Genomic DNA, 15673 nt, shown 5'->3' with positions numbered 1-15673 from the left:
TTATCAATCTTATCAACCACATTTCTCGCACTCACACATGGCTAGTAGCTACCATATTGAATAGTGCAAATAGAGAACATTCCCATTATCACAGGAAGATGTATTGAAGAGTGCTGCTCTGGAATAGAAAATACCATCTTCTGCACAGAGCATAGGATTCTCAGCAGGGTGACAGAAGAGAGCCCATTTTCCCCTCTGCTTTCAAATCAGGAGATAGGGGGAGACCCTGTCTCTGTTACTACTTTTGTTCTATCACATGTAATTGTAGGTGCTGCAGCTGAAGGTGCTTTATTGCAAATAAAACCACTAAATGCTTCCAAATATAGGGTTGTTGTGAAGATTAAATTAGTTACAACCCATGTTCAGGCCCTTAGTTGGCTCTCAATAAATGTTAGCCATTTTGCAATACTCATCATGTGAATGAAAATACAAAAAAGGTCAATTTAAATTTAAAAAGTTGGACACGGAGGTTCACGCCTGTAATCTCAGCACTTTGGAAGGCTAAGGTGGGAGGACTGCTTGAGCCCAGAAGTTTAAGATCAGCCTGGGCAACATAGTGAGATCCCTGTCTATACAAAAATATTTTTTAAAAATTAGCTGGGGCTGGGTGCAGTGGCTCACGCCTATAATCCCAAAACTTTGGGAGACCAAGGTGGGTGGATCACTTGAGGTCAGGAGTTTGAGGCCAGCCTGGCCAACATGGTGAAACCCTGTCTCTACTAAAAGTACCAAAAAAATTAGCCGAGCATAGTGGAGCACCTGTAATCCCAGCTACTTGGGAGGCTGAGGCAGGAGAATCGCTTGAACCCAGGAAGTGGAGGTTGCAGTGAGCCGAGATCACACCACTGCACTACAGCCTGGGCAACAGAGTGAGACTGTGTCTCAAAAAAAAAAAAAAAAAAAAAAATTAGCTGAGCATGGTGGTGCACGCCTGTAGTCTAAGCTACTCAGGCAGCTGAAGTGGGAGGATCACTTGAGCCAGGGAAGTCGAGGCTGCAGTGAGCTGTAATTGTGCTACTGCACTCCAGCCTGGGTAACAAAGCGAGACTTTGTCTCAAAAAATAAATTAATTAAATAAATAAAAAATAAACAGATGGTAGTCACAATCGTTATTGGCTGAAAATCAAAGTGTAAGTGCCGGATAGACTCTGGTGAAAATAATCTAACTTCTCTGAGCCTCAGGTTCCTCATCTATAAAATGAGAATAGCTTTTTCTATCCTGGTAGGATTACATAGCATGTTTTGCAAAAAGGGGTTATCATAGTAGCTAACATGCACTAGGTTCCCCAAAACTGTTAGCTCTTCTTGTTTTTGTTGTTGTTGTTGTTGTTTGTATTTTTGGGTTTTTTTTGTTTGTTTGTTTTTGAGATGGAGTCCTGCTCTGTCACCCGGGAGTGCAGTGGCGTGATCTCAGCTCACTGTAAGCTCCGCCTCCTGGATTCAATCGATACTCCTGCCTCAGCTTCCAGAGTAGTTGGGATTACAGGTGCCCATCACCACACCTGGCTAATCTGTGTATTTTTAGTAGTGACAGAGTTTCACCATGTTGGCCAGGCCGGTCTTGAACTCCTGACCTCACGTGATCCACCCACCTCAACCTCTCAAAGTGCTGAGATTACAGACATGAGCCACCGCGCCTGGCCAACTCTTCTTGTTTTATTATTGGTGAATGCTATATCAAATTTGACTTTCTCAAGAATCACCTTAGAAATTGGATTCCAGCTGTTAAAACATTCCAGGTGTGTGTTTTAAGATATACGGATGTGGCTAGTAGTGCTAACTTCCTGAAGCTTTCATTTGGTTTTGCTAGGGGCTGGCAACCCAACCTGTAAGTCAAATTGTTGGCATGAGTTAAATTTCCTTTGGTCCCACCCGCGTTTCTTAGTGCCCATTACTTCTCACTAGGTCAAGAGGTGCCTGGCAAATGCTGTATGTCAGAATTCTACTAAAAAATGTTATTCATCTTGAAGAACTGAACTTCTAATTTTTCCATTTGACCTTAACTAGGTTTCTCTAATGTCTCCTGTCAAATCTTCTGGCTCTGTTATCTTCCAAATTTTAGGATTGTTTCCATAAAGCAACCAAATTTCAAACAGGATATGTATGTTTGTATTCGGAGGGTGGAGAGTGGGAAAAGAAAGAGGAAGGGAAATGATGTTTAATCTGATGTCAGGTTAAAACCAAGAGAGAGAAAGTAGGGGTGGCAGAAGGGGACCCCTAATACTTACTGAAAATGCACCATTTGCCAAATACTGTTTTAAGCACTTACTTTTTTCTTATGAACCTTCTTTTCCTCCTTTTTAAATTTTTAATTCAAATTAATATATGTACATGGCTAAAATGTTATTACATGTGCATGGTTTAAAATATAATTGTAGTCAAATTGTTCAATTTTTTTTTTTTTTTTTTTTTGAGACGGAGTCTCACTCTGTTGCTCAGGCTGGAGTGCACTGGCATGATCTTGGTTCACTGCAACCTCCACCTCCCAGGTTCGAGCAATTCTCCTGCCTCAGCCTCCCAAGTAGCTGGGATTACAGGCACAGGCCATCAAGCCCTGCTAACTTTTGTGTTTTTAGTAGAGACGGGGTTTCACCATGTTGGTCAGGCTGGTCTTGAACTCCTGACCTCAAGTGATCTGCCCGCCTCGGCCTCCCAAAATGCTGGGATTACAGGCGTGAGCCACCACACCCAGCCAAACTGTTCACATTTTAAATGTATTTTTATCCAGAAAATATGAATGACAGTAAATGTAAAAAAATCTAAAAATTATTTTTCACATAAAGTTCTCTTTTAAAATATTCAAAATGATCTATCAAAACTAAATGGCAAATGAAGTTGTGGTTAATCACTCTCAGATTTTTAGTCAAAGATATTTAAATAAGGCTGAACATATTATCAGTTTTTTACAAATTTGAATGAAGGTATTGTTTTGTTTTGTTTTGTTTTTGAGGAGTTTCGCTCTTGTTGCCCAGGCTGGAGTGCAGTGGGACAATCTTGGCTCACCACAACCTCTGCCTCCTGGGTTCAAGCAATTCTCCTGCCTCAGCCTCCCAAGTAGCTGGAATTACAGGCATGTTCCACCACATCCGGCTAATTTTTTTTGTAGTTTTAGTAGAGACGGGGTTTCTCCATGTTAATCAGGCTGGTCTCAAACTCCCGACCTCAGGTGATTCGTCTGCCTCAGCCTCCCAAAGTGCTGAGATTACAGGCGTGAGCCACCGTGCCCCACCATGAAGGCTGTTTTCTAAGAATGTTTAGTCTTTGCATTCAATGTTCATCTATTTGTCAAAAAATCCATGTCATGTTTCCCATATGTAATATTTAGATCTCTCTATATACAAATGTGAAGGTAAAATGAATTTATACTACGAAATGTTTCTCAGCCACTCTGTGCAATGTTAGTGAACACTGTGCTAATTCATGAGGATCTTCAGAACCATGAATTGGAATACAAAGAGAAGCAAAAAAAATCAGCTGCTTGGCACTCTGGGAAACAATACTTGGTTATGCAAGAATCTTTTGCATTCATGCTAAGAAGGAGGATTTGACAAGCTAATTAATTTGTCTTTTCTCTTACCTAAGTACTCCTGCCACTCAAATTCTTGCTGCACTCCAAAGCCATGCCTCTTTCACCAAAAAACTTCTCAGCATTCCAATGCGGGTGCCTTTTGTTTTAAGGATCTAGGGCAAGGGATATGCTGGAAGTGTGTCTCCCCAGGGCTTGAAGATTGTTAGGCAGAAGGGTGAATGTCTAGGTTTACAAGGTCGCCCTGTCTAGAACTCATATCAACAGACACTAACACCACCACCCCCATCTCACAACTCACACACCTTTTGTTTGTTTTTTTTTTTTTTTTTGACAGTCTTGCTCTGTCTCCCCGGCATGATCTCAGCTCACTGCAACCTCCACCTCTCAGGCTCAAGGGATTCTCCTGCTTCAGCCCCTTGAGCAGCTGGGATTACAGGCGCCCACCACCACGCCCAGCTAATTTTTTTTGTATTTTTAGTAGAGGTGGGGTTTTTCCATATTGGTTAGGCTGGTCTTGAACTCTTGAACTCCAGTGATCCACCCGCCTAGGCCTCCCAAATTGCTGGGATTATAGGCATGAGCCTCCACACCCGGCCTCACACACCTTTTTTTTTTTTTTTTTAAGTGTTTATGACACGTGGAGCTCTCTAGACTATGAGACCCGGCATAGAATTCCTCTTGCCTGAGTGTAAAAGTGATCCAGCTTTAAAAAGAGAGTTAAGGCTGGAAGTGGTGCCTGGCTCAGGCCGATAATCCCAGCACTTTGGGAGGCCGAGACAGGCGGATCATCTGAGATCAGGGGTTTGAGACCAGCTTGGCCAACATGATGAACTCTGGTCTCTACCAAAAATACAAAAAAATTAGGTGGGCGTGGTGGCACACACCCGTAATCCCAGCTACTCAAGAGGCTGAGGCAGGAGAATTGCTTGAACCCTGAAGGTGGAGTTTGCAGTGAGCTGAGATCCTGCTGCTGCACTCCAGCCTGGGCAACACAGTGAGACTCTGTCTCAAACAAACAAACAAAATAGAGTTAAAAGACTGGGCGCGGTGGCTCATGCCTGTAATCCCAGCACTTTGTGAGGCCGAGGAGTGTGGACCACTTGAGGTCAGGAGTTCGAGACTAGCCTGGCCATCATGGTGAACCCTCATCTCTACTAAAAATACAAAAATTAGCCGGGCATGGTGGCAGGCGCTTGTAGTCCCAGTTATTCGGGAGGCTGAGGCAGGAGAATTGCTTAAACCCAGGAGGCAGAGGTTGCAGTGAGCCAAAATAGTGCCACAGCACTCCAGCTTGGGTGACTAAGACCCTGTCTCAAAAGAAAAAAAAAAGAGTTAAAGAACAAACAATCATTAAAGGGATACAATAGTATTCTTAAAAAGCACTACAGTGAACTTACAGTAAAAACTGAGCTATACTGGCTGGGAGCCATGGCTCATGCCTATAATCCCAGCACTTTGGGAGGCCGAGGTGGGTGGATTACCTCAGGTCAGGAGTTCAAGACCAACCTGGCCAAGATGGCGAAGGATTTGAGGATTTGCCCAGTCTTTCTTTCTTCCTTTCTCTCGCTCTCTCTCTCTTTTTTTGAGACAGAGTCTTGCTCTGTCACCCAGGCTGAAGTGCAGTGATGCGATCTCAGTTCACTGAAACCTCCGCCTCCAGGGTTCAAGCAATTCTCCTGCTCCAGCCTCCTGATTAGCTGAGATTACAGGTGCCTGTCACCGCGCCCGGCTAATTTTTGTATTTTTAGTAGAGACGGGGTTTCAGCATGTTGGTCAGGCTGGTCTTGAACTCCTGACCTCAAGTGATCTGCCCGCCTTGGCCTCCCAAAGTGCTGGGATTACAGGACTGAGCCACCGTGACCGGCCACTTTCTATTTGTTTTTGAGACAGTCTCCTTCTGTCACCCAGGCTGGAGTACAGTGGCACAATCTTGGCTCACTGCAAACTCTGCCTCCTGGGCTCAAGAGACTACCTGAGTAACTGGGATTACAGGTGCATGCCACCATGCCTAGCTAATTTTTGTATTTTTAGTAGAGACGTGATTTCAACATATTGGTCAGGCTGGTATCAAACTCTTGGCCTCAAGTGATCCATCTGCCTCAGCCTCCCAAAGTGCTGGGATTACAGGTGTGAGCCACCATGCCCAGCCAACACTGTCATTTTTATACACTGGGGATAGGAGTTTAAACTGGTATGATCACTTAGCAAAATTGGAAGTATCTATTAAACCAGATGTGGTGGCAGGTGCCTATAATCCCAGCTACTTGGGAGGCTGAGACAGGAGAATTGCTTGAACCTAGGAGGCGGAGGTTGCAGTGAGCCGAGATTGCGCCATCGTACTCCAGCCTGGACAACAAGAGTGAAACTCCGTCTCACAAGAAAAAAAACAAAGAATAGTCATAACAACTTTATTAATAATAGTAAAAAACTAGAAATGTCTATCAAGAAAATGGGTAAATTGTGGTAGAGTCATACAGTGGAATACTACATGGCAATGTAAAAAAGTGACATGAGGCCAGGCACAGTGTCTCATGCCTATAAGATGAGCACTTTGGGAGGCCAAGGTAGGCAGATCACTTGAGCACAAGAGTTCAAGACTAGCCTGGTCAACATGGTAAAACCTTATCTCTATAAAAAATAAAAATTAGCCAGGTGTAGTAGCGCCTGCAGGTAGCCCCAGCTACTTAGGAGGCTGAGGTGGGAGGATTGGTTGAGCCCTGGACGTTAAGGGTGGAGTAAGCCATGACCGCACTACTGCACTCCAATCTCGGCAATCCAACCTGAGCGACAGAGTGAGACGCTGTTTCAAAATCTAACAAACAGGCAAACAAACAAAAAAAGTGACAAGGCTAAATGGAACAACAGGATGGACTTTGTAAACATAATACCTTTAAAAAGGAGGCCGGGCGTGGTGGCTCATGCCTGTAATCCCAGCACTTTGGGAGGCCGAGGTGGGTGGATCACCTGAGGTCAGGAGTTCAAGAACAGCCTGGCCAACATGGTGAAACCCTGTCTCTACTAAAAAAACAAAAAACAAAACAAACAAACAAAAAAATTAGCCAGGCGTGGTGGCAGGCGCCTGTAATCCCAGCTACTTGGGAGGCTGAGACAGGAGAATTGCTTGAACCCGGGAGGTGGAGGTTGCAGTGAGCCGAGATTTCGCCACTGTACTCCAGCCTGGAACAAGAGCAAAATTCCATCTAAATAAATAAATAAATTTAAAATAGCAGCCCAACAACAACAGTCCATGCTGTGTTATTTTTATATGAATTTTATGAATAGGCGAGACTAACCTATGATGATAAAGCTATTAGCAATTGCCTTAGGGTGTTGATTAGAAGTGGGCAAAAGGAGTCTTTTTTTTTTTTTGAGACGGAGTCTTGCTCTGTTGTCCAGGTGAGAGTGCGGTGGCGTGATATCAACTCACTGCAACATCTGCCTCCCGGTTTCAAGCGATTCTCCTGCCTCAGCCTCCCAGGTGGCTGGGATTATAGGCGCATGCCACCACGCCTAGCTAATTTTTTTGTGTTTTCAGTAGAGACAGGTTTTGCCATTTTGGCCGTGCTGGTCTCAAACTCCTGACCTCAAGTAAGCTGCCCGCCTTGGCCCCTCAAAGTGCTAGATTAGAGGCGTGGGCCACTGTGCCCAGCCAGGAAGTCTTTCTGGTGTTGGGAATGTACTATATATTGATCTGGTTGGTGAGGAATCAAGTGTTTCCATATATGAAAATTTGCTGAGCTGAACAATTAAAATTGGTGTACTTAACTAAAGCATATTACCTCTTATTGTATTTATTTGCTTATTTGAGAAACAAGATTTCACTCTATCCTCCCACACTGGAGAGCAGTGGTGCCATGATAGCTCACTGCAACCTGGAACTTTTGGGTTTAAGCCATCTTCCTGCCTAACCCCCCAGGTAGCTGGGATTACAGGTATGTGCCCTTGTTCTCAGGTAGCTTTTTTATTTTTTGCAGAGACCAGGTCTTGCTATATTGTCCAGGCTCATATTATCTTAAAAAAAAAAAAAAAAAAAAAAAAAAAAAAACTTGCTGAAAATAGAATACATATTCTAGAACAGAAAGACAAAAACAGCTGAAGACACATATATATTGGGCTCTGTCTCCTTTTGTTTCTTTCATTTTTCTTTCAGTGTTAAAAAATGCATAAAAGCTTATTTTAAAAAATTGATGTTAAATGCCATTTGGAGTAGATGTCATTTTTCTTTACAAGCTAATAAAAATATTAAACTCAACATAGCCAAATATAATACACATTTGTTGGCAGGTGTTTCACCTCCTACAGATTAAGGCCTTCCCTGAGTAGAAGACTAGCTGAGTAGTGGTTTAGATCCTTCCAGAAAGAACTGCTGAAAGATGTGTTTAGCAAGAAAAAAAACCAATGTAGAGTGAAGGAGATATTGAGCATGGGAATCGTTAAAATATATTGGAAATGTTAATGATCTATTGATTGCATGTTTTGGGCTGAATTGTGTCCCTCCAAAATTCATCTACTGAAGCTCTAATCCCTACTACTTCAGAATGTCACTGTATTTTGAGACTGTCTTTAAAGAGGTAGTTAAGGATAAATGAGGTCATGAGGGTGGGCCCTAATTCCATATGACTAGCGTACCTAGAAGAAGAGATGAGAACACAGAAACACACAGAGAGAAGATCACGTGAAAACACTGGAGGAAAACCACCGTCCACAAGCCAAGGACAGAGGCCTCAGAAGAAACCAATCTTGCTGTTACCTTGATCTTGGGTTTTTAGCCTCCAGAATTCTGAAGAAATAAACTTCTGTGTTTAAGCCATCCAATCTGTGGTACTTTCTTATGGAAGCCCTAGCAAACTTATATACTGCGGTAAAATCAGAAGTCAGTTTGTGTCATAAAAATGTAGATAAAAAAGTATAGACAATAACAAGAAAGATGGGAGCATTTGGTGAATGCTTATATACTAATATCTTGCTTAATTTTTAACTATGTAGGATAAACACACGTCCTTTCCTAGAACATGATACCTTGGCAGAGTCGAGTAGTTATGAGAGATGACAACCCACAAAGCCTCAAATGTCTTCATCTAGGCTTTTACAGTGAAAGTTCACTTGATCCTTCTCCACGGGTTTATTTTGCAAACATCACAAAACATGACCAAAGATACACTTCCATACATATTTACTTCTGGGGTGGGCAGGGAATTGGGAAATGAGATAAAGAAAGGTATAAAAGAGCAGTCTTTAATTATATATTTATTATATATATTTATGGAAAATGAAAACATTAAAAACCTGGTTGGTGAATATACAAATATATCACTTTATTTTTCAATGTATTTGAAATATTTTATGACAATATAAAATTGTTGTTTTGAAGGGATATCATGTTACTATACTAAACAGTTGTCATTTTTCTTTGTTTTTCTTACCCAAAGCATTTGCTGATGTATAGCACCTATTTCATACATTGGAACACACTGCTCTGTGCTTTGCTTTTAGACTTAAAAGGTCAGTGGCCGTGTGCTCAGCCAATCAGGCGTTAGGGTTAAGAAATGGAAGCCTTTTACAGAAAAGGCTTCCCTTATAAGTGGACCCTGAATTAGAAAACCTGTTCTGAGAAAGATTTTTTTTCCTAATTTGTGAAACTATATGTATGAATGTTTTTATACATTTAGGGAATTAGAATCCCTCAGGTTTATTTTAAACAATTATCTGGCACTAACAGGAATATAATTTACGATGTTCTCATCATTCCAGAAAATCAAGGTCATATCAAAGTTTGGTTCTTTGGAAATTTGATTTTCTTATATAATTTTCAAGGTGCTTGAAACAGTAAATTCTCATGTACTGCTTTTGAAAAGCAGAAAGTTTAGAGAGCTGACTTCATTTCTTTTACTTATATTGTACTTTCATTGTAAATGATAAGTAAACTGGTGAAACAAGTATGTGTTAATATTTAAAACAGAAAGCAATAGAAAAAACCCCTCTGTCTTTACAAGGGCAAGGCTTAGCCAAATATACTTAGGTCTATTCATATTAATAATAGAAGATTGTTACTAAGAACAACTAACAACAAAAATAAATAAGGTTGGGTAGTGCAGTGGCTCACGGCTGTAATCCCAACACTTTGGGAGACCCAGGCAGGAAAATTGCTGAGGCCAGGAGTGAGAGACCAGTCTGGGCAACATATTGAGACCTTGTCTCTAATAAAAATTGGAAAAAAAAAAATAGCCGAGTGTGGTGGCACATGCCTGTAGTCCCAGCCACTTGTGAAGCTCAGGTAGGAGGATTACTTGAGCCCAGGAGGTGGAGGCTGCAGTGTGCCTTGATCATAACACAGCACTTCAGGTTGGGTGACAGAGCTAGACCCTGCTTCAAAAAGGAAAAAAAAAGTTGAATAAAATAGCACTAATGGGGCTGGGCATGGTGGCTCACACCTGAATTCGCAACACTTTGGGAGGCCGAGGTGGGTGAATCATGAGGTCGGGAGTTCGAGACCAGCCTGGCCAACATGGTGAAATCCTGTCTCTACTAAAAATATAAAAAATTATCTGGGTGTGATGGTGGGCACCTGTAATTCCAGCTACTCGGGAGGCTGAGGCAGGAGAATCACTTGAACCCAGGAGGTGGAGGTTGCAGCGAGCCGAGATAGCACCACTGCACTCCAGCCTGGGCAAAAGAGCGAGACTCTGTCTCAAAAAAAAAAAAAAAAAGAGCACTAATGGTATTTGGGGCATGGTTAAGATTCACACTGGAAATGATGATTTAATTCATAAATGCTTGAAAACTAGGGAAGGGGATTTTATGTTTCCCCATCCTTTTTTTTTTTTTTTTTTTTGAGACGGAGTCTCGCTCTGTTGCCCAGGCTGGAGTGCAGTGGCCGGATCTCAGCTCACTGCAAGCTCCGCCTCCCGGGTTTACGCCATTCTCCTGCCTCAGCCTCCCAAGTAGCTGGGACTACAGGCACCCGCCACCACGCCCGGCTAGTTTTTTGTATTTTTTTTTAGTAGAGATGGGGTTTCACCGTGTTAGCCAGGATGGTCTCCATCTCCTGACCTCGTGATCCGCCCGTCTCGGCCTCCCAAAGTGCTGGGATTAGAGGCTTGAGCCACCGTGCCCGGCCTATGTTTCCCCATCCTAAGATTCATTTGATTATTATTTTCAATATTTTTCCTAGGAGGATTTATTTTATTTAATTTAAAATTAAATGTTCAGTAATTATAGCCACTTCCCTCAGAGGAACGTTGGCCCAAGGGGCCCCACTGAGACACTGACCTCACGTCTCTTTATTTCACACTCATATCCAACTGCTGTTTCTAAAAGCAGGTGGCTGGGAAGAATGTCAGTCATGGGCCACACACTGGGTCAAACCTGCACTTTGACCTTTGACCACTTGATCTGTACCCTTAGCATCTGTGCCTTTACTGGGGACAATTTCAATCCATCTATGGGATTCAGGGTTAGTGGTACATTACAGAAGTTGTGTAGCCTTAGTAGGAAGGAATATGGCAAGAAACTCTGCTAGATGATATAACAATAGATGGCCACAAAACTTGCCTTTCTTAGGAAGGCATCTTGGAGCAAGGAATACCAGATGAATAGGGCTAGCCATACTATTTGGTGGAGGGTATCCACATAGTACAGCAAATGCAAAGGCCCTGAGGTAGGAAAGCGTTTCCTGAGTTTGGCTGAAGTATACTGCAGCACCAGGGAGAATGGGAAGGGGTGGACCTTGTCAACTTCTTGTTATATAATATCATGTTGTGAAGTTGAAATTTTATTTTATTGCTATGCACCTTTTTAAATCTTTTCATTACTTTTGAATTTCCCATGCCTTTATTGAATATATACAAAATTGTGCTTATATGTCAATGTGAGTTTGTTTTTAACATAACCGCTGCACTGAGATTTATTCAACAGTGTTTCTTACAGATCTATGTTATTATATTTTTATAAAGGTCATTCTGTATAACAGCTATAAAATATTCTATTGTGTGAATATACCACAAGTAACCTCCAGTGGTCAGCCTGCCTCTACTATGCCCACTCTCCAGGCTTTTATTTCCTGAATGTAGCTTCTTTACCTCAGTAAGTGGTAAACACTTTGTAAATGAAAACATTGCCTTTTATTTTCTTGGTAGTCATTTCTTAAAAGTACTGTGTGCACAGAAAGAGCATACTGAATGCTTACAACAACCTAGTTATGGAAAAGCAATAAGCCTCCTGAATCCTTTGCCCTTGAAATTTCCTTGCCTGGTGCTCATAACACACTTTGAATAGGTCTTGAAACTGCGGGCCTTCAGCCTAAGGCAGTATGTCATCTGGATACTCTGAGCAGGGAAATAATGAAAAATAATGTTCAGTTAATGGCACAAGCCATTCACCACACAGACAGTGATGGTTTTCAGAGTGGATTGAAAGGAGAATGGCTACTTCTGCTTCAAAACATCCTGGAAATTGTCTGCCTCCTGAATTCTGAGGGACGATTGGGAGGAGGAGGTGATAGGTGCCTTAATGTTAAATCTGGGTTCCCTCCCCCAATATGTTACTGTGAAAATTTTCAAACATACAGAAAAGTTGAAAGAATTGCGCAGTGTGCCCATTACCTAGACTCTACTATTATATGGTCCCCTATTTGCTTTACTGTATCTCTGTTCATCCACCCTTCTTTACCCATGCATGGAGGCATCCATACATCTTATTTTTGACGCATCTCAAAGTACAAACAGCACCATTAAACAGAGTTCAATGCTTGTAATTCTTTTCTTTTTTTTAAAATTTTGAGGTAACATTTACATCCAGTGAAATGTACAAATCTCAAGTGGACCATTCCATCAGTTTGACAAACGCCTACAAGGTGGAACCCAAGCTCTTATTAGTATCTGTTAAATCCATGTTAGAGTTTGATCAGAGAAGCACAGCCTTTAAGACTCTCACCCTGCTTTGAGGAGAATGGCAAAAACCTGCGAAACATCTCAGCAGAGTCAGGAGAGAGTAACACTGGTAACGTGAAGCACGTCAAGCTAAGAAAGGAAGCACTGAAGTTAATTGTCCTGAACGGAACTTGATAAGAATCTGCCATTTCATCCCCTCAAGACTGCACTCAAGTTGGGAGAGAATATTGCCTTTTGCCCTGTCTAAACTAATATCACTGTTTAGATCTACAAAGTCCCCCACCTTCCCATGTTTATATATTACCCTGCATTACAAGTCAAAATAACACAGAGAATCTGGAAAAAGGAGAAGGGGAATGTTTCCAACGAAAAGCACACCCCTTAAGGCGTCTGGCCTGAGAGCTATATAGCATGTATAAAATCTGATAATAAGCACATTATGACCTACATTGCATATAACAAAAAGTAGGGCACTTCTGAAGGGTCCTGAGAAACAGCCCTGGACTTTTAAAACCTGTTTTAGGAAGGCGATCAAGCGTACGCCACTTTCAAACGCAGCACTGACATGTATGCTCCACAGTCATCAACAGAGAAAACAACAGTTTTCAACAAGAGTTGAAAACACTGAGTTGAGGGTTTTTTTTTTTTTTAAGTTTGAGGCCAAAATCGGTATTTATTCTTTTGAATGATGCTTATATCTTTTTCCTGGTTAATATGCACGCTGGTGGTACAATTTTGAAAACTACGTAACGTGATAGAACCACCACCCAGAAACGAATCCTGTTAACAAACTTTTTGTATTCAAACTTTTCCCACTGCACATAGTTTTAATTTTGACAATGCTTTTAGACAGTCGTTCTTTTAGCAACCAGCACTTTCAAACAAAAAGTACAGGGAATAGTAAGTTTTTTCCCCTCTTCTGGCAGATCTGACCCACAAATTGCTATAGGAAGAAAGTGTTAATTATATTAAAACATAGTTTGACAGAAAGTATTTAAAAAGAGAAAGGGAAAACATCACGCTTTTATTTTGGTGAATTAGCAACAAAGAAAAGGATTAGCATGGACGGGTACTTTTCAAAAATATTTTTTTTTCCTCTGGCTCCCGCTAGGGTGGAGGAAGTTGTCTCTGCTCAGAGACAGGGTGGAAGAGAGTGGAAGGACAAATGACTGAGAGGCGGCCCCCTCCTACTGGTGCGGGCGTGAGGGGGTCGGATGGGGGGCCGCGGAGGAGGGAGGTGGCCAGCAGGTGCCTGGGCTCCAGTCCCCTACCCCCACCCTCATCCCCGCCCTCACCCACACCCAGGGATTGGCCTCGCCCCCTGGCGGGCGAGCAGTAGGTGTCGAGGCACTGGGGTGGGGGGTGCAAACCCCGCGGGCAGCGGAAAAGAGGCCGTGGGGGGCCTCCCGTCCCCGGCACACACTGCGAGGCTGGCACCCGCCCGCACGCACACCCAGTCCGCAGCCCCGAGGAACATGTCCGCAGCCACGGCGCGGAGCAGAGTCCCGGGCAGGATAACCAAGGGAGGGCGTGTGCTGTGGCGGCGGTGGCAGCGGCAGCGGCAGCGGCAGCGGAGCCGCTAGTCCCCTCCCTCCTGGGGGAGCAGCTGCCGCCGCCGCCGCCGCCACCACCAGCTCGCGGGGCCCGGCCGGAGCTAGCCCGGCGAGCGGCGCGCGAGGGGGAGGGCGGGGGCGGGGAGGGGGGTGGGCGAAGGGGGCGGGAGGGCGTGGGGGGAGGGTCTCGCTCTCCCGACGACCAGAGCCCGAGAGGGAGACCCTGGCGGCGGCGGCGGCGCCTGACACTTGGCGCCTCCTGCCGTGCTTCGGGGCGGCATGTCCGAGGCTGGCGGGGCCGGGCTGGGCGGCTGCGGGGCAGGAGCCGGGGCAGGGGCCGGGCCCGGGGCGCTGCCCCCGCAGCCCGTGGCGCTGCCGCCCGCGCCCCCGCAGGGCTCCCCCTGCGCCGCTGCTGCCGGGGGCTCGGGCGCCTGCGGTCCGGCAACGGCAGTGGCTGCAGCGGGCACGGCCGAAGGACCGGGAGGCGGTGGCTCGGCCCGAATCGCCGTGAAGAAGGCGCAACTACGCTCCGCTCCGCGGGCCAAGAAACTGGAGAAACTCGGAGTGTACTCCGCCTGCAAGGTACGCGCTCGCCGTTCTCGGACCGCGGATGGGTGCTAGGGGCCCAGCCCGCCGGACCCCCCCTCCCCCTCCCCCTCCCGCTTCCACCTCCGCCTCCCGCCTTCTGCCTCTCGCCTCCCGCCTGGGGCCGCTGCACCGCGGAAGTGCTCTTGTCGCCCGCGCCCAATTAGCTTCTTCTTGGATAAGAGTCCTGCTGGGTTTGAAGAAGGGGATCACTAAGACGGAGAGCCCTTCATTCCTTCCGCTTGAAAGGAGTAGCTTCGGAATCCGAGCTCCCGGGCTACTCTGGGGTTTTGTTGCTCTGTAGGAGCTCGCTGGAGTCACTTTCCCGGGAGTGGAGCGGTGCTCTCCATGTGGCGGGCGACCCAGGGGCAGGGAAACATCTTTTGGGGGACTGAGTGGTCCCTTCTGCAGTCGATCCCTTCCCGTGTCCCACTGGGAGGAACTGGGTGCAAGGAGTCGGGGTGAAGAAGACTCCCGGACTCCTGGCGCTTTGGGAAAGCGAAGGGGAGGAAAGCGCGGGGTGCGAAGGTGGGCAGAGCCGGAGGCTAGGGTCTTGTGGCGCCTGACGCCCTCGGCTGGGGGCGGAGGCGCTGCCGCGCGCAGTGACAGCCCTGTCATTATTGTATTATTACTTGTTTAGTTAAAACGCTGTCCCAGCTGCTCGAGGTGTAAACAGGATTTGGCAAGGTGACAGCCCAGCACCGCGGACGCTACTGCTTGGTTTGAGGACACTCATTTCTTGCTACCCACTCTCCATGCCAGTTTAGGCACCCTGTCATCCCCAGCTGCACATCCAGATGTGGGGGCCGTGCTCCCGAGGTGGGAGGATTGCCCGAGGCCGCGGGGCAGGCTGGCCCTGCGCTGTCAGCAGCGGCTTTGTTTTGACAGGGTGACAGCTGAGGGGGGCGGGGACTTGGCCTTGTCAGCTCCTGCGGCCTGTGGCAGAGGCAGGGAAGAGACACACTCACACACACTCACACACCTCCCTATATTCTTCCTGCCTGCTGCAAAGAGGGTCAAGTTCCCAGATTCCGGATTCCCAATTCCCACAATCAAGCTGCAGTGGCCACTTCTGAATTTTGACATAACTATTATTTATTCTGCTGGAACATCTGGGT

General features: G+C 45.3%; 1 protein-coding gene across 2 annotated transcripts in view; it reads left to right on the top strand.

The window, feature by feature from the left end:
* The first annotated feature begins 13740 nt into the window (after positions 1-13740).
* KAT2B (lysine acetyltransferase 2B) overlaps positions 13741-15673 on the top strand; it is a 118573-nt gene continuing 116640 nt past the window's right edge. The window contains exon 1 of one of the 2 annotated variants that reach the window (XM_030933369.1): positions 13741-14552. In XM_030933369.1, coding sequence (XP_030789229.1) covers positions 14250-14552 — 303 coding nt within the window. In that variant the 5' untranslated portion in view covers positions 13741-14249. The remainder of the gene's footprint in view (positions 14553-15673) is intronic. The other variant, XM_030933372.1, reaches the window with a different exon arrangement.

The sequence above is a fragment of the Rhinopithecus roxellana genome, chromosome 1, assembly GCF_007565055.1.
Source record: "Rhinopithecus roxellana isolate Shanxi Qingling chromosome 1, ASM756505v1, whole genome shotgun sequence".
NCBI classification, from domain to species: domain Eukaryota; kingdom Metazoa; phylum Chordata; class Mammalia; order Primates; family Cercopithecidae; genus Rhinopithecus; species Rhinopithecus roxellana.
Note: the sequence above shows the minus strand (reverse complement) of the source record. Positions and strands in the feature narration are given on the sequence as shown.